At 36.9% G+C, this 24,571-nt stretch overlaps 1 protein-coding gene across 5 annotated transcripts in view; it reads right to left on the bottom strand.

Moving 5' to 3' along the window:
• Positions 1-1,217: 1,217 nt before the first annotated feature.
• Positions 1,218-24,571, bottom strand: part of CGNL1 (cingulin like 1) — a 66,622-nt gene continuing 43,268 nt past the window's right edge. For 4 of the 5 annotated variants that reach the window (XM_074601863.1, XM_074601861.1, XM_074601866.1 and 1 more), the window contains 9 exons: positions 21,124-21,276; positions 20,294-20,464; positions 14,771-14,932; positions 14,227-14,316; positions 8,406-8,489; positions 6,252-6,376; positions 5,579-5,687; positions 4,485-4,648; positions 1,218-3,879 (listed from right to left, as the gene is read on the bottom strand). In XM_074601863.1, coding sequence (XP_074457964.1) covers positions 3,732-3,879; positions 4,485-4,648; positions 5,579-5,687; positions 6,252-6,376; positions 8,406-8,489; positions 14,227-14,316; positions 14,771-14,932; positions 20,294-20,464; positions 21,124-21,276 — 1,206 coding nt within the window. In that variant the 3' untranslated portion in view covers positions 1,218-3,731. The remainder of the gene's footprint in view (positions 3,880-4,484; positions 4,649-5,578; positions 5,688-6,251; positions 6,377-8,405; positions 8,490-14,226; positions 14,317-14,770; positions 14,933-20,293; positions 20,465-21,123; positions 21,277-24,571) is intronic. The other variant, XM_074601864.1, reaches the window with a different exon arrangement.

The following is a 24,571-nucleotide window of genomic DNA, read 5'->3' as shown; positions in this document are numbered from 1 at the left end:
ATATCTTCTTCTCAATAGCCCAGTGCCTCACGAACAAATTTTGAAACAACAATTGAAATTATCCCCACTATTACAATGTAGTAGGGTCAGAGGCTTAAATATGTGACCTAATAAGCACCTTATGTAAAAAAGAACAAATTAAATGTATTTTAAACCCTGGCAATCTTTAAACAATGTTGCTCTTTCAGCAAAGTCTTTGAACATTTTGCAATATTTGAAGAAATTAAGCAGCTGAAATGTGTAGCTCTACTCATACGATAGGATGCTCCAGTAAGCTAAAAGCATCAACATTGAATTACTGAAATATGCTGCATGATCTAGAAAAAAAAAAAAAAGCTGAATCTACTGCACTGTGTAGCTCACTCAGCAAAGCACACAGCTGGTCTGTAAAAAACGCACATGGCTTCTGGAATAGTTTAGAAAATCAGCTATAAATCAGAACAGATTATTTAATCAGGAAAAGGGAAACAATTAAGTTGAGAAGAATGAGGATAAATCAGAGGAATAGGCAAATTAATCAACAAGTTATAGTCTCATCGCCAAGAGATTACATTTTGGGGAGAAACCTGCCTAATGACTGAACAATAAAAAAAAGTATTTGCATAGTACAGGGTTTTCCTTAAATAAAATACAGTGCAGGGAACCAGGTACAGCAGACAGCAAATGACGGCTTTTCCTTTTTCTTTCTCCATACAGTAAAAACACACGACATCCAAAAGACCCTAACGCTTTCATGAAAAGAGATGCCTTCCAAACTCAAAGTCATTAAAATCCATTATATGTGAAGAATATCTTTAATTTTATTACTTGGCCAGTGAATGAGTCTATGGAGGACAGGAGGGTTTTGTTCACTTGAATTAGTTTTAAACTTACGTATTTTGCATTATATAGCTATTGCCATTGTAGAAGTTAACTTGTATTTTCCTATCTACAAAAGTAGGCTCAGAAAACCAAGAGCCTCTGCCAGACCATAACAGATTAGTGAAAATTTTCAAAACAGAACTTGGATTTGATTCCCAAAACAAAGAATTATAAATTAATAAATGACCATATAAGTCCTCTTAAGGAACAAGTTGTCAGGAATTGAATATGGCAATATTAATCTTACACAGCTTTGAAGAACATTATATTTAGGTAGAATAGAATTTTAGCGGGAACAAGCTAGCGTGTATCGAGAAACAAAGCTACAACTGTTTTGTGAATGAGTTGAAATACCCTTTTCAACATCTTAAGATTTTCTTTTATTTCAGTCATATCATTTCAGAACTCTAAACAGGAAATGCCATTTCCGAGTCTAAATGAACAAATTAAAGATCAGTTCTTTTTATGAAGACACATAGAGGAAGGGAGGTCTAATAAGGAGGATCACTCCCACTAGGAGTCTGCAACAACGCGTCTCCCTCCTCCTAACTTATAAGTTCAAATGAGAAAAGGTGTCTTCTAGATATTTACACCCACCACCTGCTTCACCAAGTTACAAAGAAAGCAGCTATCCAAAAAGAAGAAAATGCAGAAACCTGTTTACAGCATCAGTATTTCCCAGATAACTATTTTTGTTATATTTTAAACACAAGCATCTTCCACGTGAAATTCAATTGTCATATCAATCTAAGTGCACATACAAAGTAGAACTGAAAGAGCTGTCTGGCTGTTTATTTTAAGTGAAAATTATTTATTTTTTTACAGTTTAGTGTAACTGGAGGTAGATGCATTATTAAGTGATTTTCTTCCAGTGGTCTGAAATAATAGTCACCTATGAACATTAGGACAGAGTACTGGAGATTGGAATCAGCTGTTTAAAGTTAAGCCTACATAAACATGCAAATGAAACAACAAAAAATAGATCACAGCAGGTCATATGATGATTGTCAATACAGTATAGTGCAGATCTTCTTGGAGGAATGGCAGTTTCTATGTTGTGAAAACAGTAAAGCTAGTACTGCAAAAAAAATTATATGCTACTTGAAAAGATATACAAAATTCAGAGTATACAACTATGCTGTTCCTATTACTTCCTGTATACCTCAAACCATCAAAATCAAGTTGGAGGGAATTACATGGCAAAAGAATCTGTAATCTGCTATGCATGAATATATTTCTGATCCCGCAGGCAGGACTTTCATTTCGTATAATTGTATGAAAACGGATACTGCCATTGTCAGAACTTTTGCCTTAACCAAGCCTATCAGCCTCACTTTCAGAGCTGTTAAATTTGTCCTCTTCAGCAGATGCCTTTGTGGGAGTAAGGGAAGCTCCCAGCAACTCCAGGTTAAAGTATTTTCACAATTATGCTACTATTTGGGCCATTCAATGAAGAAGTCCTCACTGACCCATAACTGGGGACAAATACTAATAATCAGATAGAACTTAGCTATGGTTTATCAACAAAATTATGTAGTAGTGCCCTTTCCTTCGAATTCTAGATTTGCAAAGGAGCAAAAACAGTCTGGTGTAATATAAATGGCAAAAAAAATAGTTTTGTATTTTCAGCAATAAATGGAAAATGCTTTTTAAATAAAATCTGCAATTTTTTCTTTTAAATTTCCCACAAAGTTTGTTGAACAGATGGATCACCCAAAATGCAGATAGTTCTGTAAACCGAAATCTAACATACATCTGCATATATGACCATACACTGCACTACATCACAAACAGATGCTCAAGAACAGGTTAGAAAGAAGTATCAGATGCTTTGTGTTTCCTTGGTGCAATTTCTTGCTAGGTGCACAAGATTTTGGGATCAATTAAAGAATAAAGTTAAGCATGTACTTAATTCAAAGACTACAAGTAATTTTACTGGAATGAGGGGGGCTCCTTAGAGACTTTTAAGATAAGCCTGTCCTGATGCCCTCAAATGAGTAGGCTTCTAACATTCTGCCCCTGGCAGTATGGAGCCCATTTCAGGAAATGAAAGATGCCAAGTAGTAACTAACTCGTTCTCACCCTTCCCTACTAAGAACAGAAAGCTTCCCAAACGAAGCTTACGGGAAAGCTGTAAGCAAGCCTCACTCATCATGCAGGTATGATGGTCCTTTTAAAGTCAACAGGCAGGATTAACAGTTGATCTCTAATATACAGAATACATACAATGAAACTTGCACTGGTTTTAAAATGGGAATGCGCTTCCTGGCTCAGGAACTGTCAGTCTGCTCTGTAGTGAACAAAAAGTATTCATTTTCATTTGTTTTCTTCTTAGTCAAAACCCAAATACAGCCTTCAGTATAAATTTACGTACTTTACATATGAAGCTGATTTATATAATATTTGAAACTTTACAAAATAGTACTAGTCAATAAAAAGATCAGGTTTAAAATATTTACATTTTATACATCATTTCCCCCTACTTACAATTATTAAATAACCTTCTGTGGTTTCCTTAATTTTAGGGAAAATCTTTTAATAATTACAAACTAATTTTGAATTAGTTTCAAATGGCTTTTTACTTAAAAAGAATTTTAGAAAAATCATATTTCCAATGTGAAACATTATCCTTATGTTTTCAGTAGCAGTTATATATCTATATCCATATTTTATAGCTGGTTTATAATGCAATCCTGTTTTCTATAATAAACAGGGGAGATCTAAATAAGAAAATGGCACAGCATGGATGGAAACATTATATTCCCAACTCTTAAATCCCTTTATGTTATTTGGCTTCTAGAATATCCAGTTTCTTGAAAATTTACATTATTCTTCCAGTACTTTCAAGGAATGACAGATTCAACACTTGTTTATATTTTTGTGTCATCAGCTTTTGAAAAGTTATTTCTTGAAGGAACTTCACAGAGACTATCGCCATCCGTACTGAAATCGTCATCGTCATCGTCATCATCATCATCAGAATCAGCCAACACTTTACTTGGCGACTTCTTCAGTCTACTAAAACAAAAACACAGACATCTTTGCCATTAAAACTGCACATCTACATGCAGAACACTTATGCAAAGCTTAAAACATTGACAGGTAGGATTTATATTTTTAAAGGATGTCAAAGAAACTTGTGCTCCAACAGGCGTGGTTTATGCAAGAGAATGAACATCGATCAATCATATTTTTAAGCACCTTTAACTGAAGTCACAGCAAGGAGAAACTGTAAACTTTGCAGACCAAGACATTCAAAGATGTCTGAGGAAAACTAAACACAGGATAGCTGGTCCTCTCAGTCATTAGCAGGAAATTTTTATTACTACAAATGATAAGGGTGTTTTTCCATTTTTTATTCCCTGCCTCAGTGACTTAATTCAGCAGGCAGATCTTGGAAAGAAGGTTTGGGCACCTAGAGCACCCTGAAATGATTTGGAGAACATTTGTAGAGAAAGAAAATACAGAAGAGTTTCACAGGTCTGTCTCTTAAACTCTATCTGCCAATGACAAACTTGAAGTTTGTTAGAGGAAGCCCTCAGTTCATGGACTACAGGAGCAACAGATCAATGTTGTGAGTGGTGGTGTGATACATAATTATTAGGTCTGACAAACCATCCTACCTTAATTCCTTCTTTGCAGTGTTAAGTTGTCCTTGCAATTGTTCATTCATGTCTAGTTGCTCTTCCAGTTCTCTCTGGAGTTTCTTTTTAGCACTTTCCAGTCTGTCTATTTCTTCTTCAGCTTCTTCAACTTGACGTTTCATTGCTTTCAAACGCAAACTCAACTGAAATATTTACATGTCAGCTGATTAGAAGACTATTTTAATAAAGGAATTTTATTCTTCCAGCATCTATGAGAGGGAGAATAAAGACACGACTTTGCCAGTGTAGTGACACTGTAATCCTATGCTTCAGAAATATTCGAAAGTCAGCATTAGACTTTGAGAAAAGTGATGGGATACAATTTTTTAAGAAGAAAAAACAGCTACAAGCAAACATAGCTTTGGTAGGGTAAGACAGTACTATGTGATAGCAAGAGCCAGTTATCAATATGGGAAGACTGGAGATACCAGTGTGCCTAAGTTACCCAACTTTACCAGACAGATACTATAAAATACATTTTAAAAACCAAGAGGATTTGAAAAGATTGTTCCTTTAACAAATGACTGCAATTTGAAACATACTGTTCAATTTTTAAGCAGAATATTAACTATTTGACTCATGTAGTGAAACAAAAAACATTTTGAGCAAGGAATCAACAAAGACCAGAGGAATGGTAGAGCACATTGCTCTTAGAATATCAATGTATGCTTAATACTTATAGCCTATATTTAATAATAAATAGCTTCTTTCTTTAGAAAAAATTTATGGTGGCAAAACAGAATATATTATCTGTTTGTGTACGTATTTATAGGATCGTATCTTGATGTATATATTTATATGATCATATAGTGCCTGTTGTTGGCTTTATTTCTTAAAATAATTATAGCATTGCTTCTGTAAGTGCTTCATTTTCATAATTTTAGAAATTAATAACAATTTAGTACTAGACAAAAGAACCTGGTGACAATGGGAACTGCAAATCTGACTAAATGGGAGTTCATAAACAACAGTGTAAACAGTATCTAACTATATTCTTCTCATATCTTTTATAAATGATGATTTATGCTAATAGGATTCATATCAGATATTTGCCTACTAATCTTTCCCTCTACCTGGTCCTTTTGATCAGTCAATGAGAGATGTTCATCATCTACTTGCAACATTAACTCCTTCACTTTTCTCTCAAGTCTGCGGTTACTTAGTTGGAAATTAGCTCTATCCCTAGAAAAAACAAAACAAACAAAAGACAGGCTTGTAAAAAAAGGAACTTAAATACTTCCAAATCCTGCTGACATCATTCCGTAGCAAATTTCTAAGAATTACATAAATACTAACGGGCTCTGCTTTGATTTACTGATTCCATGCAACATATAAATAAATTTGTTCAAAAGCATAAACCACTAAGGGGATGTTTTTCTGTCTTCAGAGCAACATTTAGAAAAAAAATACGTTCCTCCAAGATTAAACAATGACGTGAACATGAAAATGGAAGTGTTAAACTATAGTTAGCATTTCTAAGCCTGGTATCGATACCAGATATTTATAAAATAATAGAGGTATGGAACCATCTTAGCACTGTGCCCAGTTTTAAAATTATAAGGCAACTTCCAGCGTGCTTTCATTCAAAAAGAAAATTCACAATACTTGTATGAAACAGTAATCATTTTAATTTGGTGCTTGTGAGAAAAAACAAATCAAGTTAACTGTATTAGAGACTTAGCATTAGCAAGAGGCCATATAACAAACATAAACATGCATGTTTTGATTGTACACAACTAGTTTCACCTCTCCTCATTTTCAAGTCGTTCTTCTAGCTCTGTGATCCTTGCTTCCATTTGAGCAACGAGTCCCTCTTTACTGGATCGGTAAGAACCCTCCAGGTGAAGGATTCGGCTCTTCAAGTCTTTGTTCTATAGTTGGAACATAATTGATTACTACATACGTGCTCATGTTAACAAATATCACCTTAACACAAAATAAATTTCTCCAGACAAACATAAGGTTCTAAGTATATTTTTAATTTAGTAAATATGGAAAAAGAGAGTCAGTGAGATTCTACTGTTTACTACAAAAGTATTTAGCGTTAAGCTTGAGTTAAAGTTTTAGGGTTAAATGGACCTTTGAACTTCAGATTGTTGCAAGTCCCTTCCAACGGCATTTTTTAATATGCCAAAATTCTTCAAGTACCGTTGGATCTGTCTTATTCTCCATACAATTATTTTGTCACATTCTGTATTCTTCCCCTGTAATTCACTCGGGATAAAACAAGCAGACAAAGAAATTACTTGCATCCAGTATTGCTTTACTCTATCAAAGCTGTTACTGTGGGTTTTTCCCCTCTTTCTTATCTTCAATGCTACTCCTACTACATAAATAGTTTGAAAAACTTTGCAAGCTGCAGGATTTGTAAAAGCCAACTTTTTGCTCAGATTTACACTTTAATTTTTATGAGGCTAGGTAATTCGGGTTTTCAATGGGGACCTAGAGATAAAGTTGCCAAAAAAGAAAGAGTAGTTACATGAGGAACAGAAAATAAAAGTTCTTTGTTACAGAACTTCAAACCATGATCTCGGATCTCAAACACTGAAAAAGCTACAATAGGAAAGTCAGAACTAAAGTATAAGGATGGACATGGGATATACCAGTAGGTGGCATTCTTTTTTTCTCAAACAATTAAGATAGGTTCAATTTCACATAATTTAAGGCACCAAATTAGGTGTCTGGTATAAACATGTTCTCTAAATTCCCATTATAATCTGTTTACGTTCTTGAGACTGTCAATAAGACTATGACTTGCTACGATAGCTTTCCTCTGGATCTCAGCTAGAGGCTATGATAGTAATCTTCCTTTCAAAGACCACAGAGATGCATAATAAAATCTTGCAAAAAGCTAGAAGTATTTTTAATGTACTTTCCATCACAGATATTGAAACATGCGTCATATTCCTTCCTAGACAAGAGAGGAGCAGTTCTCTACCAAATCTGTATCTTTTCTTTCAGAGGCATGTCTTCAGACAGAAGAAAGTACTCGACTAAAATCACAACTGCTTAAAATTATGATCTACCTTCAACAGTGTTCCCGAAGTACTGTTAAGACTTTGAAGAATAGCTCCTCCAAAAGCAAAGGATTTACAGCTAAACTGGCTAACAGTGTCTTTGACATTCTACAGTCTTTTCTGTGTATGTGCTTTTTAAAAGTTTCTATACTGATATTTCAGTTTTATTCTAAAACAAGCGTACCGTATCAACTGTCACGTTTCTTTTTTTTAAGGTGTCTGATGCTCCAATGTATAGACAGAATTTGTGTGTTAGAGAGATGCCTGCATTCACTACAACAAAAAAGTCTTATTACATAAACAGATGTATGCACAGTATGAGTGTTTACTATATGAAATACATAAATTGTGACAAACCACAAGCTAAAACAGGGAGTACAGAAAGAAAAAAATACTAAGAGAAGACATAATTCAAGATTATAATTTTGGCTATCAATATTAAGATACTCATAGTTTTTAATTTATTCTTACTAATACTTCCAGCAGCACACCACGGTGGGATAGCAGGGCCTGTTGCAACAGGACACGGGGTAATGGTTTTAAACTAAAAGAGGGTAGATTTAGGCTAGATAAAAGGAAAAAAATTTTCACAATGCGGGTGGTGAAACAGGTTGCCCAGAGAGGCAGTCGATGCCTCATCCCTGGAAACATTCAAGGCCAGGTTGGACGGCGCTCTGAGCAACCTGATCTCATTGAAGATGTCCCTGCTCATGGCAGGGGGACTGGACTAGATGACTCCACTCCAACCCAAACTATTCTATGATTCTATGATAGTGCCAGCTACCAAATACTGTATTCCTTAAATGCTTATTTGAATTTCCTAATGAAGGCAGATACCAAGCCTGTTATCTTGCTAGCGTGATGATATGCCAGCCATAACTACCTGTCTTTCCAGTGAAATTTTGTCACACTCCAAATCTTGTTTTACAGCTCTTTCCTGAAGTAGCTCTGTCCTCATTTGTTCAATCTATTATAGAAAGAAAAGACAGAAATTTTAGTAAAAGATTTAATTTACATTTATCTGTATGATACTGTGTGTATGTATATATACACATACATACATAAAGTACATATATGTATGCAATGAGAATTAGTTTGCTCTTTCTTAGAACTCAAGACATATGCATGATTTCAGATTAAGTTTACAATTACAATCTTGAACAAAATTTTCTGCTTTGGGAAGCCTGCGTTATTCTCAGTGCTTATTATACGCATTTTCCGGCCACACTGGGTATTGTTGATGTTCAGTATATATATTCTGTAGCAGGGAACTGAATTCTAGAATGTTACATGAGAGAGATATCATGTGGCAGGGAACTGAGTTCTGGAACATCACATCAGTCTTCAAACACCTTCTACAGTTGTTTTCTTCATACATAAGTCTGAAGCTCTGAAATGGCACCTTACCTTTAAGCTGCTGACTAGTCTACTTTGAAGTTTCCCTTTATGAAACACAAACTGGTAACTGCAGACAAGTGCCTAGAACTCAGCAAGAAACTCTACCGACAATTACAGTTTTCTATGTCCATGAGAGTAGTAATAGCTCTTTTTCAATGGACTCTGATGCATACTAGATATGAACATTTGTCCCCTCCTCCAGTCCATTTTATGCCTGTCATGCCAGGAGAGCACTGACTTCTGGATTTGGGGAGGGCGTGGGTTTTGTTTTGTTAAAACACAACTTTGGTTGCAGTTTCTTGACTACTTCAGTTGCATATTCAATAACCAAAAGGAAAGTATATTCTCCATATGTAAGAAGTTAAAAAACTACCTGACCAATACAGAATCAAGATAAGAATACAGAATTAGTTTGGTTTATCTCACTATTGGACTTGACTGGAAAAAAAATAACTGAGAATCAAAGAGAAAATCTAAACTGCCTAACAGCTGCTACTGAAACTTTGGGGCTAAAGGAAAAAGCTTGCAGTGCCCAAATACTTTTCTTGCTCTCATTCCGGCCGAGACTGCCCTCAAGGTTTTACAAATGCCTTTGCAGGCACAGCTAATGTTACCGCAGCATTTGTGCTATTCCCTGCGCAATGTTTACAATGATGAATATCACCTGGGGAACCACAGTGAACATCTATGCCAATTACCGTACCTGCAAAAAGACTGACAGAGGTTTCAGTGGCCACAGCATTCTTCCCTGCTTTACACACAGTTACATATGAACTTGCATAAACACACCATCACAGTTAAGTAGCTCTAAGTTACAGATTTATCTCACTAAAGGTCTTTCAAAAGACATTGGGAATTCTCGCATAAAAAAAAAACAAACCAAAAGCAATGCTAAGAATGTGAAGGTTAAACAAGTACAACACATGAAATTTTACCTTAGGGCTTTTCTGTTTTTACCGCATTATAATATTAAAAGATATATTCTTAGCTAATCACATGCTTAAAAAAAGTTGTTTACACTGTTTCTGTAGCTTTTAAGCGAATATATGAATACAAACAATGGTAGCAATGCATGCGGTTGCATATGATATGTCACAGTATGGTTTCAAAACAGTAGAAGGCATTCCTGAAAACTAAGGTTATAACAGTCACTGGACTACGAAATGTTAGCACGTGGCTGTGTTCTCAACAGCTGGGTATTTTCCTAAAAGCTCTCATTGTCACATAGAAGCCTAAGAATAATAAAGGTTTTATATGGTTTTATATGTTATACAGTAGAATATTGGTTTATATATTAATATATTAAAATATTATTTTATATATTAAAATTAGAAACACTCATGTATACAATAGCTGCATTTATTCATTAAATCTATGAAAAAAAGTTATAATGTGAGGGATTACATAGAATTTATTCAGCTGTAATTGCTTTAGCCATGAAGACACACACAGAAAAAATAAAGCAAAATTTGTAGTAAAATGAATGACTAATTAAAAATGCAACTGTTAACCGAAGAAAGGGTTTTTGTTTTATGTAGGGACTTGCTCAATGGACCACTCTAAAGTTCTACTGTGCTCTTACTGTGCTCAAAGGCTGTGACAAATTTGTGCAACCTTCCCAAGATCTCAAATTAAAGAATTATTTAGAGGACAATTAGTAAATTTCCAAGATGACTGCTACTGTTGTTGGACACCTCATGGTAAAAGCAGCCTCACAGAAAAACAGAGGAAGAAAAAGTGAGAGAGAGAAAAAGTACTATATCTGATTAGGATCAGAAAGCTACGTGCAAATATATACAAGAGCTTGTAAAAGGAGAAGGGAGGCAAGACACAATTCTTGCTAGGGGAGATGGAAACTGTTTTCACTTACCTCCTTGCACTTTTCATTAGTAAACATATAATTAACATGCACAGAGGAAAAAAAGCAGTTCTATGCCAAAATGTGCTCAAACTTTTCACTTCTTTCACAGCAGCTAAGATAGACTCTGGGTATGTACCATGCAGAGCTTTCATATATCTAATATATTCCAATTACGTTAAAAGAAGAAACGATTTCTGCAGCTTAAGGCAACAGTTATCACAGCTGGATTTGAAAAATGCCAGCAACAAAGAATTGAGAAAAGCAATAGTATCAGATTTTACAAAGCTTTATTAGACATAACAGCGTTTTGTGCCAGCTGTAGAATTAGAAGCAGATGTTGAATGCATTATTAGTGGAAGCAATTTGATTTCTAATATTTTAGATGCTATCACATTGTTTACCATCTTGCACTAGGTTCACAGCCTATGTTTCTTGTCAATACCTAAGTAGGGAAAAGTAATATATATATACACACAGGTATATGTGTGTGCCTATATAAATACCTACATACACAATTCTCAAGTATTTGATCAAAAAACCGATGCTTAACAAACAAATAAGCTAAAGCCAAACAAACCCCTTTGATCCTTCATAATTGAAAAGCAACCTTAATGTCCACATTTTCATTTGTTTGCTTCCCACACCTGGTGCCAGCTAAAAAGGAAGTATACAGCTATCCATTGGGAACACTTTACCAAAAAGAAGTGAATGATGCAGTCAATGCAATTTTAGCCTTCTATATCTATTCTAAAATTGTCATGGAAACTAACTAGCCCATTTTTCACACTTACTAGAAACAATTCTGAAGTCAATAGACTCATGTTTGTGTTTTCACAGAATACAAGAATTGATGAGGGTATCTTAAGTATTTTTCAATTACGTTTGCAAAAACAAAATGGCAAGAGGTACTTCATTTCACTTGTTTGTGGGAAAAAAAAACCATTACGTACTAAAACGTGCTCTGTCTCTGTTTGCTTTAGACTCAAAGGGCAGCCGAGTGCTCTAGCTTTCTATCCTCTTTTCCAGAGTTGCTAATAACCTATCATTTCAAAACTAACAGGATACAATCCACCTTTCCCCCAAACTTTTTACTGTTTCCACTTTGTTGGGGTACTTCTTGAGAACAAGGTACGGAGGATGAGAACAGTGTCTCATCTAGACATTCCCTGATTCAAAAGGGTGTTTAAATTAAAAAAGGATAACATTTCATGGTAAATGAAATGTGAACTATCAGCCTTACCAATGTTTATTCAAACATTTAGTTTTATGTAAAATAGAACCAGTTGTTTCAATTTGTTTTTACTAGAAATTTCAGTATTATAGTTCATTAACAGTATATTAAAATAACACATTTATAATAATAAAAAAAATTTACAGAAATACAGGTATTACCGAAACCAATCCATTATAATTTCTCATGTCATTATAAATGCTTAGCAGACCCTGAAATACTCTTCAGTAATTTGACTACTTAGTCATTCTGGCATAAAATCAAAACAAAGCAACCTTTGTAACTCATGTGTGAAATGAGAAACTCCAGACCTCAAAATAAACACGTCTTTTACCCATTATGTAACAATTTGGTATTTCAGGTTTCCATTCAGTTAGCAAATTAACTTACTATAGTACCAGCTAGTGCAGCTATGACTAAGGTTCTTTTATCCCAGCCTTACAGAACGGGTACGGACTCTGGTATTAAAGTTTTCCTAATTTAACAATAGCGTGACCTCACATTATTATGGATCCTTTACATTCTATTTCACCCACTGACTCGGAGTCCATACAATATCAATGGAGTAATAGCAAAAAGGCTATTCTGCAACCAAATAGAATCTCAGTAACCTGAGTCCCAAAAAAATAGTAATGGCGCCTTGATGTTTTCAAGGATAAATGAAAGAAAGCTGAGCTCTAACTCACTTTAAAACTCTCCAGCTGTCTCAGTGGAATAGACAGTTTCACTGAAAAGACATAGAAACTAACATTTTACTTTCTGTTCTCCCTCTGAAATTAAAGCTATTCATAAGAATGTCAGCAATTCTTTTTTTTCTAGAGAAAGAAAGAGAAATGAAAATAGAACAGACTATCGTGGGTTGTACCTCAATGCAAACTGTCTTCTGGACTTTTAGGAAATTACTAATGCATTAGTATTTAATGTAAATGTACAGTAGTAGACATGCTATAAGTTACGCATCAGTTTCACATTTTTCAGAATGTAAAACTAAGGCAAAGAACATTGTCGAGGCCATGATATTCCAAGACAGCCATATCACCATATTGCTTTCCATGGACTAATCAAAAACTTGCATACTACTGACTACTTGACCATGGATGCTCTGGTTACTTTTTCACTCATTAGACCCTATTCTCTACTTTTGTGGTTTATTATACATCTTTGTTCCAGGACCTATAATTTCATATGTCAGTTCTTTCAGAAATCTTGAATAATATTATTAAGGCCTCTTTCTTCAGAACAATGAACTCCTAATTCTCTTAGACTTAGTGATTTCCAGCTCAATGGTCTTGCTTCCATTAGCCCACTCCACTTCCCCCCACCTGCACGTTCACTTGTCTTACTGAAGACAGAGGCAAAATATTCATTTATTTGAGGAGGCATACCTGGATTACTTTTTATCTTGATTGATAACTCATCATACAGTTTCCACAACTTTTTCCTTCTACTTATACAGTCAAGAACTTCTTTGTTATTTGTTTGAATTACTATGATAGGTTTCACTTAGCTTGGCAAATCTCACTTTATCTTTACATTTTCTGGCCCATGACATACAACCTCATTAATAAATCTTTCTTCTCCACATTCTAGGCTCTCTACTCATATAACACTTCTGGAACTAACAACTTCTGTTTTTATGTAGAAAATGCTTTCCAACTGTCTTATCTTGGATACACCTAATCAGTTGCTACACTTGTAATGAAAATAAAAGCCTCCTCTCTGTTGAAACTGGCCAGCACCTTGCAGTTCAGCTCACTTCGCTAATTAATGCCACAATTTCCTAAGCTCTTCCTTCTTCGAAATCACGACTCTATTATGCTGGCCTACTTTTCAGTAAGGTTAAAGAATTGTGATCTTTCAATCTAAGATACTTTCTACAACCAGTTTTTCTCTGATAGCCTAAAACTAAGCCCAAGATAGCATCATCTCTGCATGCATCAATGATTACTTGATGAAGCTCACTGCATCAAGAACATCAGAGGATGATTCTGGTCTTCAGTCTTTATATGCAATCTGTGTCAGTTTTCCAGTTAGGAAAACAGGAAAAAATTAGTTTGTGGTGACACGGAGGAGTATCTTTAATCATATTTGTGAACCTTTTTTTTTTATATGAACCCTATTGCTAATCACTGTTTAGTTAATCAATATTGTTTGAGATCCTAGTAACACTTTTTCCTCATCATTATACAAGAGTTGGAAGACTTGTTCAAATACCTGTTCTCTGCATCTACTGATCCTCTCAGACAACAAATCCGAATTAGTCTTTTCTTCATCAAGCTCAAGTTCCAGGTGAGATAACTTGTCCTAAGTGGAACAAATAAAAATAATTTCAACATACTACTTTCCCATTCAGATTGCTACCAGGGCATTCTTCCTTAAACTTCAAGGACTCAAAACTGTCTGAAAGAATAGGCTTGAAAAGTGAAATGCCTCTGAAAACACGTACAGAATCTAGAAAAAGAGATGGCAGTTAGATAAGCTTTTGAAATGAATTGTTTGTCTGACAGAGGTAAAATAGAAGTTTCATTTCCTTGTTTAATCATTCCCACCAATTAAAACGATGAAAGAACAATTGCAATTTAGAACACATCATCCTACAATAAATACGCTAACAGATCACCTTTAGCATATACCAGAATAATTCCTGCAGTAGTACTATGTGGATTTTCATCAAAAACATTAAGTTATTTCGTTTCTTCACAGGCAGAATCCATGTGAAATACCAAATAAGATACCAACACTTTAAAATGTCTCTTACCTCCATTAGTTTGATTTGTCTTGCCCGATCGTCTTTTAAGTGATTTTTGGCTTCCAGCTCATACTCCAAGCCTTTCACAGTCTGTTCTAGCAGTTGAGTTTTTGTTATTGCCTCATCCTGAGCTCTCTGGTGGTCCCTCAAGTTTTCCTCCATAAGACGCATCTGAAACAATAAGATTCTGGTAATACTTTTTATATTGTACTTTCTATAAATTATGTCAGTAAAGGGGACTAACTATAGTCATGACTGATCACACGGAAGCATGACAGGAATTGCATTGAGTTATATTGCTTTTCACAGTAATTTTTGTTTTATCCACAAGATGGCACCAAGAAAATAAATTGGGATTAAATATCAGATCTAAAGGGATGCTTCATAATACAGGTTTTACAGTAACAATTCTATATGGTGGGGCTTTTTTATTTCTTTATTTTTACCCAGTTACATCAAGCCAAAATTTTTACAATTTTCTAAATGGTTACATCTTTGGAACTTTTGCAATATCATTCCTTTCATTTTCAGACTATCAGTACTTTAGCTTTTAAATAATTATGTAGTTTATATATCTGAGGCACTTCAATGAGAGCAATTTACTAACAACATAATTGCTAACATATATATGTATTAGTGTGACTTCTAGATATAGTAGGGCTATCTGCTGAGGACAAAAGTGTACTCAATAAAATTATCTAAAACCTTCACAGTACTTTAAGAAAGAAAAAAAAAAAAGTAGTGAGAGGGGGTTTAGGCAAGACTATGATCATTCCTTATACTTGCAATATGCATATAATATATGATAAGAATTTTTTCTTCAGCATACAATCTTCCATATTCTTCCTCTGATTACTCAAGTGCTTATTTTAGTGATGAAGATAAAATAATGTATTAGTGACTGTCTACAGAGTTTGCTACCTATTGCTAAGTCCTGACAACAAAATGTATATCTGCATGACTTGATAAACAGCTAGTTAAATGCAGACTTCTATACATTAATAGCATTTCATATGCATTTAATGTTTCAGAATGACAGTGAATTGACAGCTTTCAAGATTTGTATCTTTAATGTATCCACAGAGAACTTACAAGAGACGCAGCAATGAAGAACTCTCATACTGCCTTACAAGACTGCTTAATAATTTTTCTGCTAGAAAAAGATGATGATGCTCATGTTGCCATGATCATTACAATCCTTGGCTTCTGATGAGACTCTCAAAAAGAATATTTTGTGCACTATGACACCTACCAGACACCAGGATTTTGGCAGACAACAGACTTTTTCCACTTTGAATGGAAAAACTATCTATTTGTACTTCTTGTTAAACACAAAAGAGATAATAAAGACTTTCAATTGTCCTAAATATTTAGTCTCTCTAGAAAGTCTGCTGTTTAACCTGCCTACCCTATGTTTTCAGATTTTGTTTTCTCTTTTGCAGGTAGTTGCCATACTACATTTTGAAAGCCCTTAGATTTTAAATAATGCCTCATGGAGATGTTCAATTCCACAACTAGTAATATTTTGTCCTTTATATAGTGTTTGGGTTATCTTTTTGTCAAATAATAACAGTTTATTTTGTGCTGTATTTTTTTCTTTGTATTTGTTTTGTAGTTGTAATAGATAACACCAGAAGTATTCTTCATAATAACTGTAAACACAGTGTGCATACATATTTACATACACACACATCTCTCCTATTTAAGCTGTCTATTCCCATCTATTCAACTTAAGAGCCATGTTCTCAATATTCCAGTTTTATCTTTCACATTTTATTATGAGTCTTCATCCCTTTAGAAAGGCTCTCCATCCCTGAATTGAATAAATATAGAAGGAAGACAGAATAATACGTAAGAACTATACTTTCTTCTATTGCTGTTCTTTTAAATTGAATTTAAAACAAGTCTGTTAAGGAGAGAGGGCAGAGTTTGTTAAGGGGAGAGTTCTGAACTGGAAAAAAATCAACCTATTAAAATATTCTACATACAGAAAACATATGTGACCAGTGCGTTCTCATAGCGTTTCCAATTGCAGAACAAGTATATGCAGAACTTTTAAAGGCTGGATTGCCTTTATGGCAGAATTTACATGCTAAGAGGCAGACACTTCAAGACTGTGGTCGATTCTTGGTTGCACAGACACCTTTCTCATTTAAATAGGTGGACTGTTCAGTGGATAAGGAACTGGCTGGATGGTCACATCCAGAGGGTAGCAGTCAATGGCTCAATATCCAGATGGAGAGGGGTGACAAGTGGTGTCCCTCAGGGATCCGTACTCGGACCGGTGCTATTCAGTATCTTCAACAATGATTTAGACAGTGGGATCAAGCAATTTTGACGATGACACCAAGCTGAGTGCTGCGGTCTACAGGCCAGAGGGAAGTGATGATCAGAGAGAAAATTAGGAAGGCAAAAGCCCAGCTGGAGCTCAACTTGGCCACTAACATTAAGGACAACAAAAAAAGCTTTTATAAATACATCAACAAAAAGAAAGCCAGGGAGAATCTCCATCCCTTACTGGATGCAGGGGGGAAAGCTGCAACCAAGGACGAGGAGAAGGCTGAGATACTTAATGCCTTCTTTGCCTCCGTCTTCAATAGTCAGACCAGCTATCCCCAGGGTGCTCAGCCTTCTGAGCTGGAAGATAAGGATGGAGAGCAGAACGACCCACCCATAATCCAGGAGGAAGTAGTCAATGATCTGCTTCTGCACCTAGACTCACATAAGTCTATGGGGCCGGATGGGATTCACCCAGGAGTACTCAGGGAGCTGGCGGGAGAGCTCACCAAGCCTCTCTCCATCATTTATCAACAATCCTGGTCAACAGGGCAGGTACCAGATGACCGGAGGGTCGCTAATGTGACATCCATCTACAAGAAGCGTCGGAAGGAGGATCTGGGGAACTACAGGCCTGTCAGCCTGACCTTGGTACCAGGAAGGATCACGGAGAGGATCATCTTGAGCGAGCTCTCACAGCAAGTGCAGGGCACCAAGGGATCAGGGCCAGCCAGCATGGGTTTAGGAAAGGGAGGTCCTGCTTAACCAACCTGATCTCCTTCTATGACCATGTGACCCGCCTTCTGGGTGCGGGGAAGGCTGTGGACGTTGTCTATCTGGACTTTGGTAAAGCCTTTGACACCGTCCCCCACAGCATTCTCCTGGAGAAGCTGGCGCATCATGGCATAGACAAGTGTACTCTTCACTGGGTTAAAAACTGGCCGGATGGCCATGCCCAGAGAGTTGTCATTAATGGGGTGAAATCCTCTTGGCGGCCCATCACCAGTGGTGTCCCTCAGGGCTCAGTTTTGGGGCCAGATTTGTTTAATATCTTTATCGATGATCTGGATGAGGGGAGTGAGTGCACCCTCAGTAAATTTGCAGATGACACCAAACTAGGTGGGAGTGTTGATCTGCTTGAGGGTAGGAAGGCTCTACAGAGGGACCCGGACAGGCTGGATCAATGGTCCAAGGCCAGCTGTATGAGGTTTAATAAGGCCAAGTGCCGGGTCCTGCATTTCGGTCACAACAACCTCAAGCAACACTACAGGCTTGGGGAAGAGTGGCTGGAAAGCTGCCCAGCAGAAAAGGACCTGGGGGTGCTGGTGGACGGGCAGCTTAACATGAGCCAGCAGTGTGCCCAGGTGGCCAAGAAGGCCAACAGCATTCTGGCTTGTATCAGGAATAGCGTGGCCAGCAGGAGCAGGGAAGTGATGGTGCCTCTGTACTCGGCACTGGTGAGGCCTCACCTCGAGTACTGTGTTCAGTTCTGGGCCCCTCTGTACAAGAGGGACATTGAGGTGCTGGAGCATGTCCAGAGGAGAGCTACCAGGCTGGTGAGGGGTCTGGAGACCAAGTCTTATGAGGAGAGGCTGAGGGAGCTGGGTATGTTTAGCTTGGAGAAGAGGAGACTGAGGGGAGACCTCATTGCCCTCTACAACTACCTGAAAGGAGGCTGTAGAGAGGTGGGTGTTGGCCTCTTCTCACAAGTAAATAATGAGAGGACCAGAGGAAATGGTCTGAAGTTGCGGCAGGGGAGGTTTAGGTTAGATATTAGGAGGAATCACTTTACTGAAAGAGCAGTCAGGCACTGGAACAGCCTGGCCAGGGAGGTGGTTGAGTCACCATCCCTAGAGGTGTTTAAGAAACGTCTAGATGTGGCACTTCAGGGCATGCTCTAGTGGCAGAGACTGTAGGTTTTTTGGTTGGACTCGATGATCTTAAAGGTCCTTTCCAACCATGAAGATTCTATGATTCTATGTAATCCAGAGGGAATTTGACGAGCTAGAGAGGTAGGCCCAAGCAAACCCTATGAAGTTCAACAAGGCCAAGTGCAAGGTCCTACACTTCGGTCAGGACAATACTCATTATCAATACAGGCTGGGGGATGACGTGATAGAGAGCAGCCTTGCAGAAAAGGACTTGGGGGTACTGGTGGATGAAAAGCTAGACATGAGCCAACAATGTGCACTTGCAGCACAGAAGGCCAATCCTGGGCTACATCAAAAGAACCGTGGCCAGCAGACCCAGAGAGGTTATTCTCCCCCTCTACTCTGCTCTCGTGGGACCCCACCTGGAGTACTGTGTCCAGCTCTGGGGCCCTCAGCACAAGAAGGATATGGACCTGTTGGAGTGGGTCCAGAGATGGGCCACGAAGATGATCAAAGGGCTGGAGCACCTCTCCTATGAAGACAGACTTCAAGAGCTGGGGTTGTTCAGCCTGGAGAAGAGAAGGCTCTGGGGAGACCTTATTGCGGCCTTCCAGTACCTGAAGGGGGCCTACAAGAAAGGTGTGGGGGAAGGCTGTTTGCAAGGGCATGTAGCAATAGGACGAGGGACAATGGTTTTAAACTAGAGCAGGGTAGGTTTAGATTAGACATTAGGAAGAAGTTCTTTACAATGAGGGTGGTGAGACACTGGCCCAGGCTGCCCAGAGAGGTGGTGGAGGCCCCATCCCTGGAGACATTCAAGGCCAGGTTTGATGAGGCTCTGAGCAATCTGATCTAGTTGAAGATGTCCCTGCTTACTGTAGGGGGGTTGGACTAGATGACCTTTAAGGGACCCAACACATTCTATGATTCTATGAAATCTGCAACTTGGCTTATACAAAGGAAGAGGAGAATGTATGTCAACTCCTTTAGAGCTAGAATTTTCTTTTTTTTTTTTTTTTTCCTAAATAAGTGCTGGGTTTTTTTTTTCCTAATTCAAGAATAGTTCCACATTCTCAGTTCTTTCAGTAGCAGGCATTAAAAGAGCAGCAGACATCAATAGAATCCTTGTCATATCACTTAAAATAAATGCAGTGTTTGACAAATGAATGTATCTGTCATAAACAGGAAACCCCATTTCCCTGGCAGAAGTAACATGCTAATCGTCACCATCATAAAAAATGAAACTGAAAAGCATGCTGATTGAGATCAGTCTCATGATGAAGTAGACAAAAGTGTGACAGCAAACATTCATTGTCTTGAAAACTATCTGAGCTGAATTCTAGGTCAAAGGTTAGAATTTGTCAGTGAACTTGTGAGTCATTACCTCATCTTGCATTCTCATGGTTGTCAGGCGTGATTTCTCTACCTCAAGGTTTTTCTCTTTTAATTGCCTCTGCAGATCTGCAAGTTCCCTGCGATTTTTCTCCTTGTATTCATCAAGCTGGTTCTGAAGCTCCAGAGTTGATGTTCTTGAGACCTCTACCATTTCAGACATCTGGGAAAAAAGTACATATAATTTTTTTCCTAACATAGTGCTACAAAAGGTTCTATCATGCTTGATACACCAAAAGCTTTTTTTCTCCAGCTTCAATATTCAGCTCAGTATTTTCAAATGGAAAGTTCATCAAACATTCTCAAGCAAATAAATTTCTATGCAGAAATGTGAAAACACAAAACATCAAGATTAATTTCTAATAGTATGTGTAGCAACACTATTCTTTTTGTCTGTCAGCAGTTCTTCCAGCTGACTGACACAATGAACTATACAGTCACACTTGAGTATACCAATATTAAGTTGTACAGTTTACACACAGATGGCAAAATAAGTCTAACGCAGTAGCATTTTCAGAATCAGCTGTAAAACTCTGAAATTCCGCTGTAGCATACATTAGAATTGAACTCAAATCTGCGATCTTGTTTAAACAAAACAGAACTGTTTTACAACAGTATTTTGAGATAGCAGTGTTCTGACCAGTATTCCAGCCCAGAAAGCTTTTATTGATAGTCTCTAAGTTAAAGAGACTAATAGTTCAGTTTGCATTTCATTTCATTTTACACATTTAAAAAATAATAAATCTTTACAATTTGGCAGCTCATTTGCTTCTGTCCGTTAGATATTTAGATTTCTTTAGCCTCTTTGGAGTGAACTCATACCTCCTCCTGTAACTTTTCAACAGTCTTGTTCAGCTGCCATCGTTCATTCTCCATTTCATTCTTTATCTGCTTTAACTGTTCCTTCTGTTGAGTTTCATCTTTTAACTGCTGAGTTAACTGTTGCCGTTCCTGTGAAACACAACGAATGTTCTCCTGCAGTAAGTTAAAAAACATATATAATGAAATGTAGACTGTCTTGGCTAATGCCTTAAAGAAACGTCATATAACACTCAACAATAATAGCACCAGCTGATGTAACAATAAGAAAACTGAAATAAAATAAAAAAATAATTTATAGAGTTACAGTTTGCTAGCATTTACAGGACAAGCATTATTTTAGCGATGCAGTGCTTTATCCTTCCTGTAAATTCCTAAAACACTGTTGCAACATTTGTAGGACCAAATGTAGACCCTTGTCATGATTCTGTTACGTGCAAAGCATACATTTCTCTGCAGTTGCACACATGTCAGCAAATCCTACCTCCTCCATGAGGTTCAATATCCATTTCAGGTGGCACATTTTCCTATTTGCTCCCTTAAAAGTTTTCCTAACAACCAGCTTTCTTCCTAGGTAAAACAAATTAAAAAAAAATACAAATCTGTTCCTACGATGAGATTACCTGCTCTAGGTGAACCTGCTTTGGCAGAGGGGTTGGACTAGATTATCTCCAGAGGTCTCTTCCAACCCCTATCATTCTGTGATTCTGATCCTGCCCCCCCTGCCCCCCATTACCGTGCTTCTATAGCACCCAGAAGCCCTAATCAAGATGATGTCTCATTGTGACAGATGCTGTGCAAACAGAATTTTGCAGCTCCTAGCACAGAAATCCCCTTTCTGAAAGAACTTTTGTCATTAATGTTCAAACCAGACCTTCATTGTCTGGATTAAATTTTGAATGAACTGCAGAGCTATGTTGTATTCTCATCTACCAGGAGCTCCAAATGTTTCTGCTACCACATTCAGGATGTTCAAGAACCTACCACCCTCCAACTTCTCAATACTGTCCATCAGCAGAATAACCGACTGATACTAGTTTGTTCCAGTACAAGAAAAGCACCTTATCTTCCAACTGCATGTTGGGAACTCTCACGTCTTCTTTCTCCCTCCATAATAAAATACCTTAATGACCCTCTCTAAATAGACACTACAAGATTAGAAAAATGGTTTGAGAGGAACCATTAAATTGACTAAAACCGGATTGTGTACAGTTTAATTTGTTCCAACAGAAAAATATAAATAATTAAAATAACGATGAATTGTACAAAGCATTCCAAAACATTGTTTGAATATCTAATACCTACGATGCTTACTTAATTACACTTCAAAAACCTTTAAATGTGAAAACACAATAATATTTCTGTAGGCAATATAGATCAGAATCTCAAAAAATAATTATTCTGTTATAAGAGAAAAGAAAGAACATCTCAAACGTTAGAAGTTACAGATTTCTTTAGATCCTTTGTCTCTTTTACATTCCTGTATAACCTGTTAACAGAAGACATCTCTAATACAAACAGGAGTTATGATGGATGCCTAAGAAATATATACATAATCCTAAAACATGTGGGGGCCTAAGAAGTGTTGTCTTGCAAAGCCTAATTCTACACCAGAATTGGTTTAACTGACACCAAAAGACTATAAGAACCTTGAAAAGGTTCAACTTTAGCACTTCATTTCCATAAGCTGCTGAAGTCTTGGGACTCTGCTAATGTGCCATATTTAAACAGGTTATAAAAACCTCACGTGCGCCCCCCTCCATTAGCTTCTCACAGATCATTTAACTTTATTGTTTGTTTACGCATCCTTGAGAAACAAACCGCACAGATACAGATCAGTGAAGTACACTGTGGCAAAATAATGGCGCCAGCAGGGTGCTGTTCTGCATTTCCCCTGTGCTGCAAGGGGAAGTAAACATCAGAGCAAATCTGGTCACTCTCTTTACTGCAGAGTTATCAATAACAACAAAAAAGCAACCACCAAAAAAAAAAAAAATCAATCACTAATGTGAGAAGAAATTTCATCTACTAACTAGGGCAATTGCCAAAGTAATAACAGGTATGAATAATTATAATATTTAAAGACAATAGTAACAGGGGTCTTGATGCAAGCAGTGGATCACCTCAATTTTCATCAGGTCATGCCAACTTATGCCTGATTTTCAGATACGTAACAGACTGAGATGTCCAAGATTGAAATTTAGCTTTTTCTCCTTTGAGTTATATTCTGGCATCCTGAAAAGAAAAATCTATATTTTTCATGTATTGCATCTCCCCACTTTCATCAACATCTTTTTACTGTTTGTTACTAAAAAGGATGGTAAAACAAAACCTTACTAAAAATTAGAAAGTGTTGTGAAGTTGTAATCGTAATTATTTTAATAAAAAGTGTAATTCCGAGATAACTGGCCTGTTCCAAATTTCAGTTTTGCTGAGTTTTAGTTAGTTCAACATTTAACTGACAGTGGCATGCTGCTTCAGAGTGCCATGGGAACTGAAGTTCAGGTGCTTCATGCTCTCATTCCCCCCCATCTATTAAAATTTCTCATGCCCAAGTCCATTTTGTGACGCATCAGTATCTCTTGAGCCATCTGACGTGCCTTAAGAAAGCCCTAAGAATCACAGGACTAAGCATTCTCTGGACCCCGGAAAGATCCTATCACTCTCCAGCCTCCCCTCCTGGTAGATCACATTTGTTAGTGACTGGAGAAAGCAAAGGCTTCTCTGGGTACATATAAAGCACAAGACTGGAAAAAAATTTTCAGCAGTGCTGTTTCTTACCAAATCAACAATGTGTCATCAGATGGTTCACATGCACAACCATTCTCTTTGGAAAAGTGTTTAATACCTGATTGTTCTCTGGACTTGATGAATTCTACTTGGCTGGAAAATAGTGGTTTTCTTACCCCACCATTCTGCATAATTTTCTTCTCAAAATCTACTTAATAGGCATCTATGTTATGATCTGCATTATTTAGCTAATAACTATGCCAATAGAACTATTTATTCTTCAAATAGTGAAATTACCACTAAAGCATAAAAAGGTCCTTGCTGTTTTGCTAAAACGTAGGCAGCAGCAAACTTGATAATGTAGGTATAGAGTAAAAATATTCCTCATGAAAACTTATCATTGCAACATAAATGATCTTTGTTTTACTAAAAACCCTGCATTACAACAAATACTACTTCATTCTTGTAATATTATTCAGGGGAAATAACATGTCATACGTAGCTTCTCATCAAAAATCATTTTCCTTGGACAACACAAATTAGGATACGGTATTTCCCTTTTCTAGATTAGCTGACAAAAGAGAAAAATACTTATAAAAATCAGCATGCCTAGCATATCATTAATATTTGATATAGACTAATATGTCATACTAGAAACAAAGGAACTTCCACTTATATCACTTTTCTTAATTCAGGTATTGAAAAACATGATGCAATGGAA

Source organism: Larus michahellis, chromosome 9 (assembly GCF_964199755.1).
Source record: "Larus michahellis chromosome 9, bLarMic1.1, whole genome shotgun sequence".
Taxonomy (NCBI): domain Eukaryota; kingdom Metazoa; phylum Chordata; class Aves; order Charadriiformes; family Laridae; genus Larus; species Larus michahellis.
Note: the sequence above shows the minus strand (reverse complement) of the source record. Positions and strands in the feature narration are given on the sequence as shown.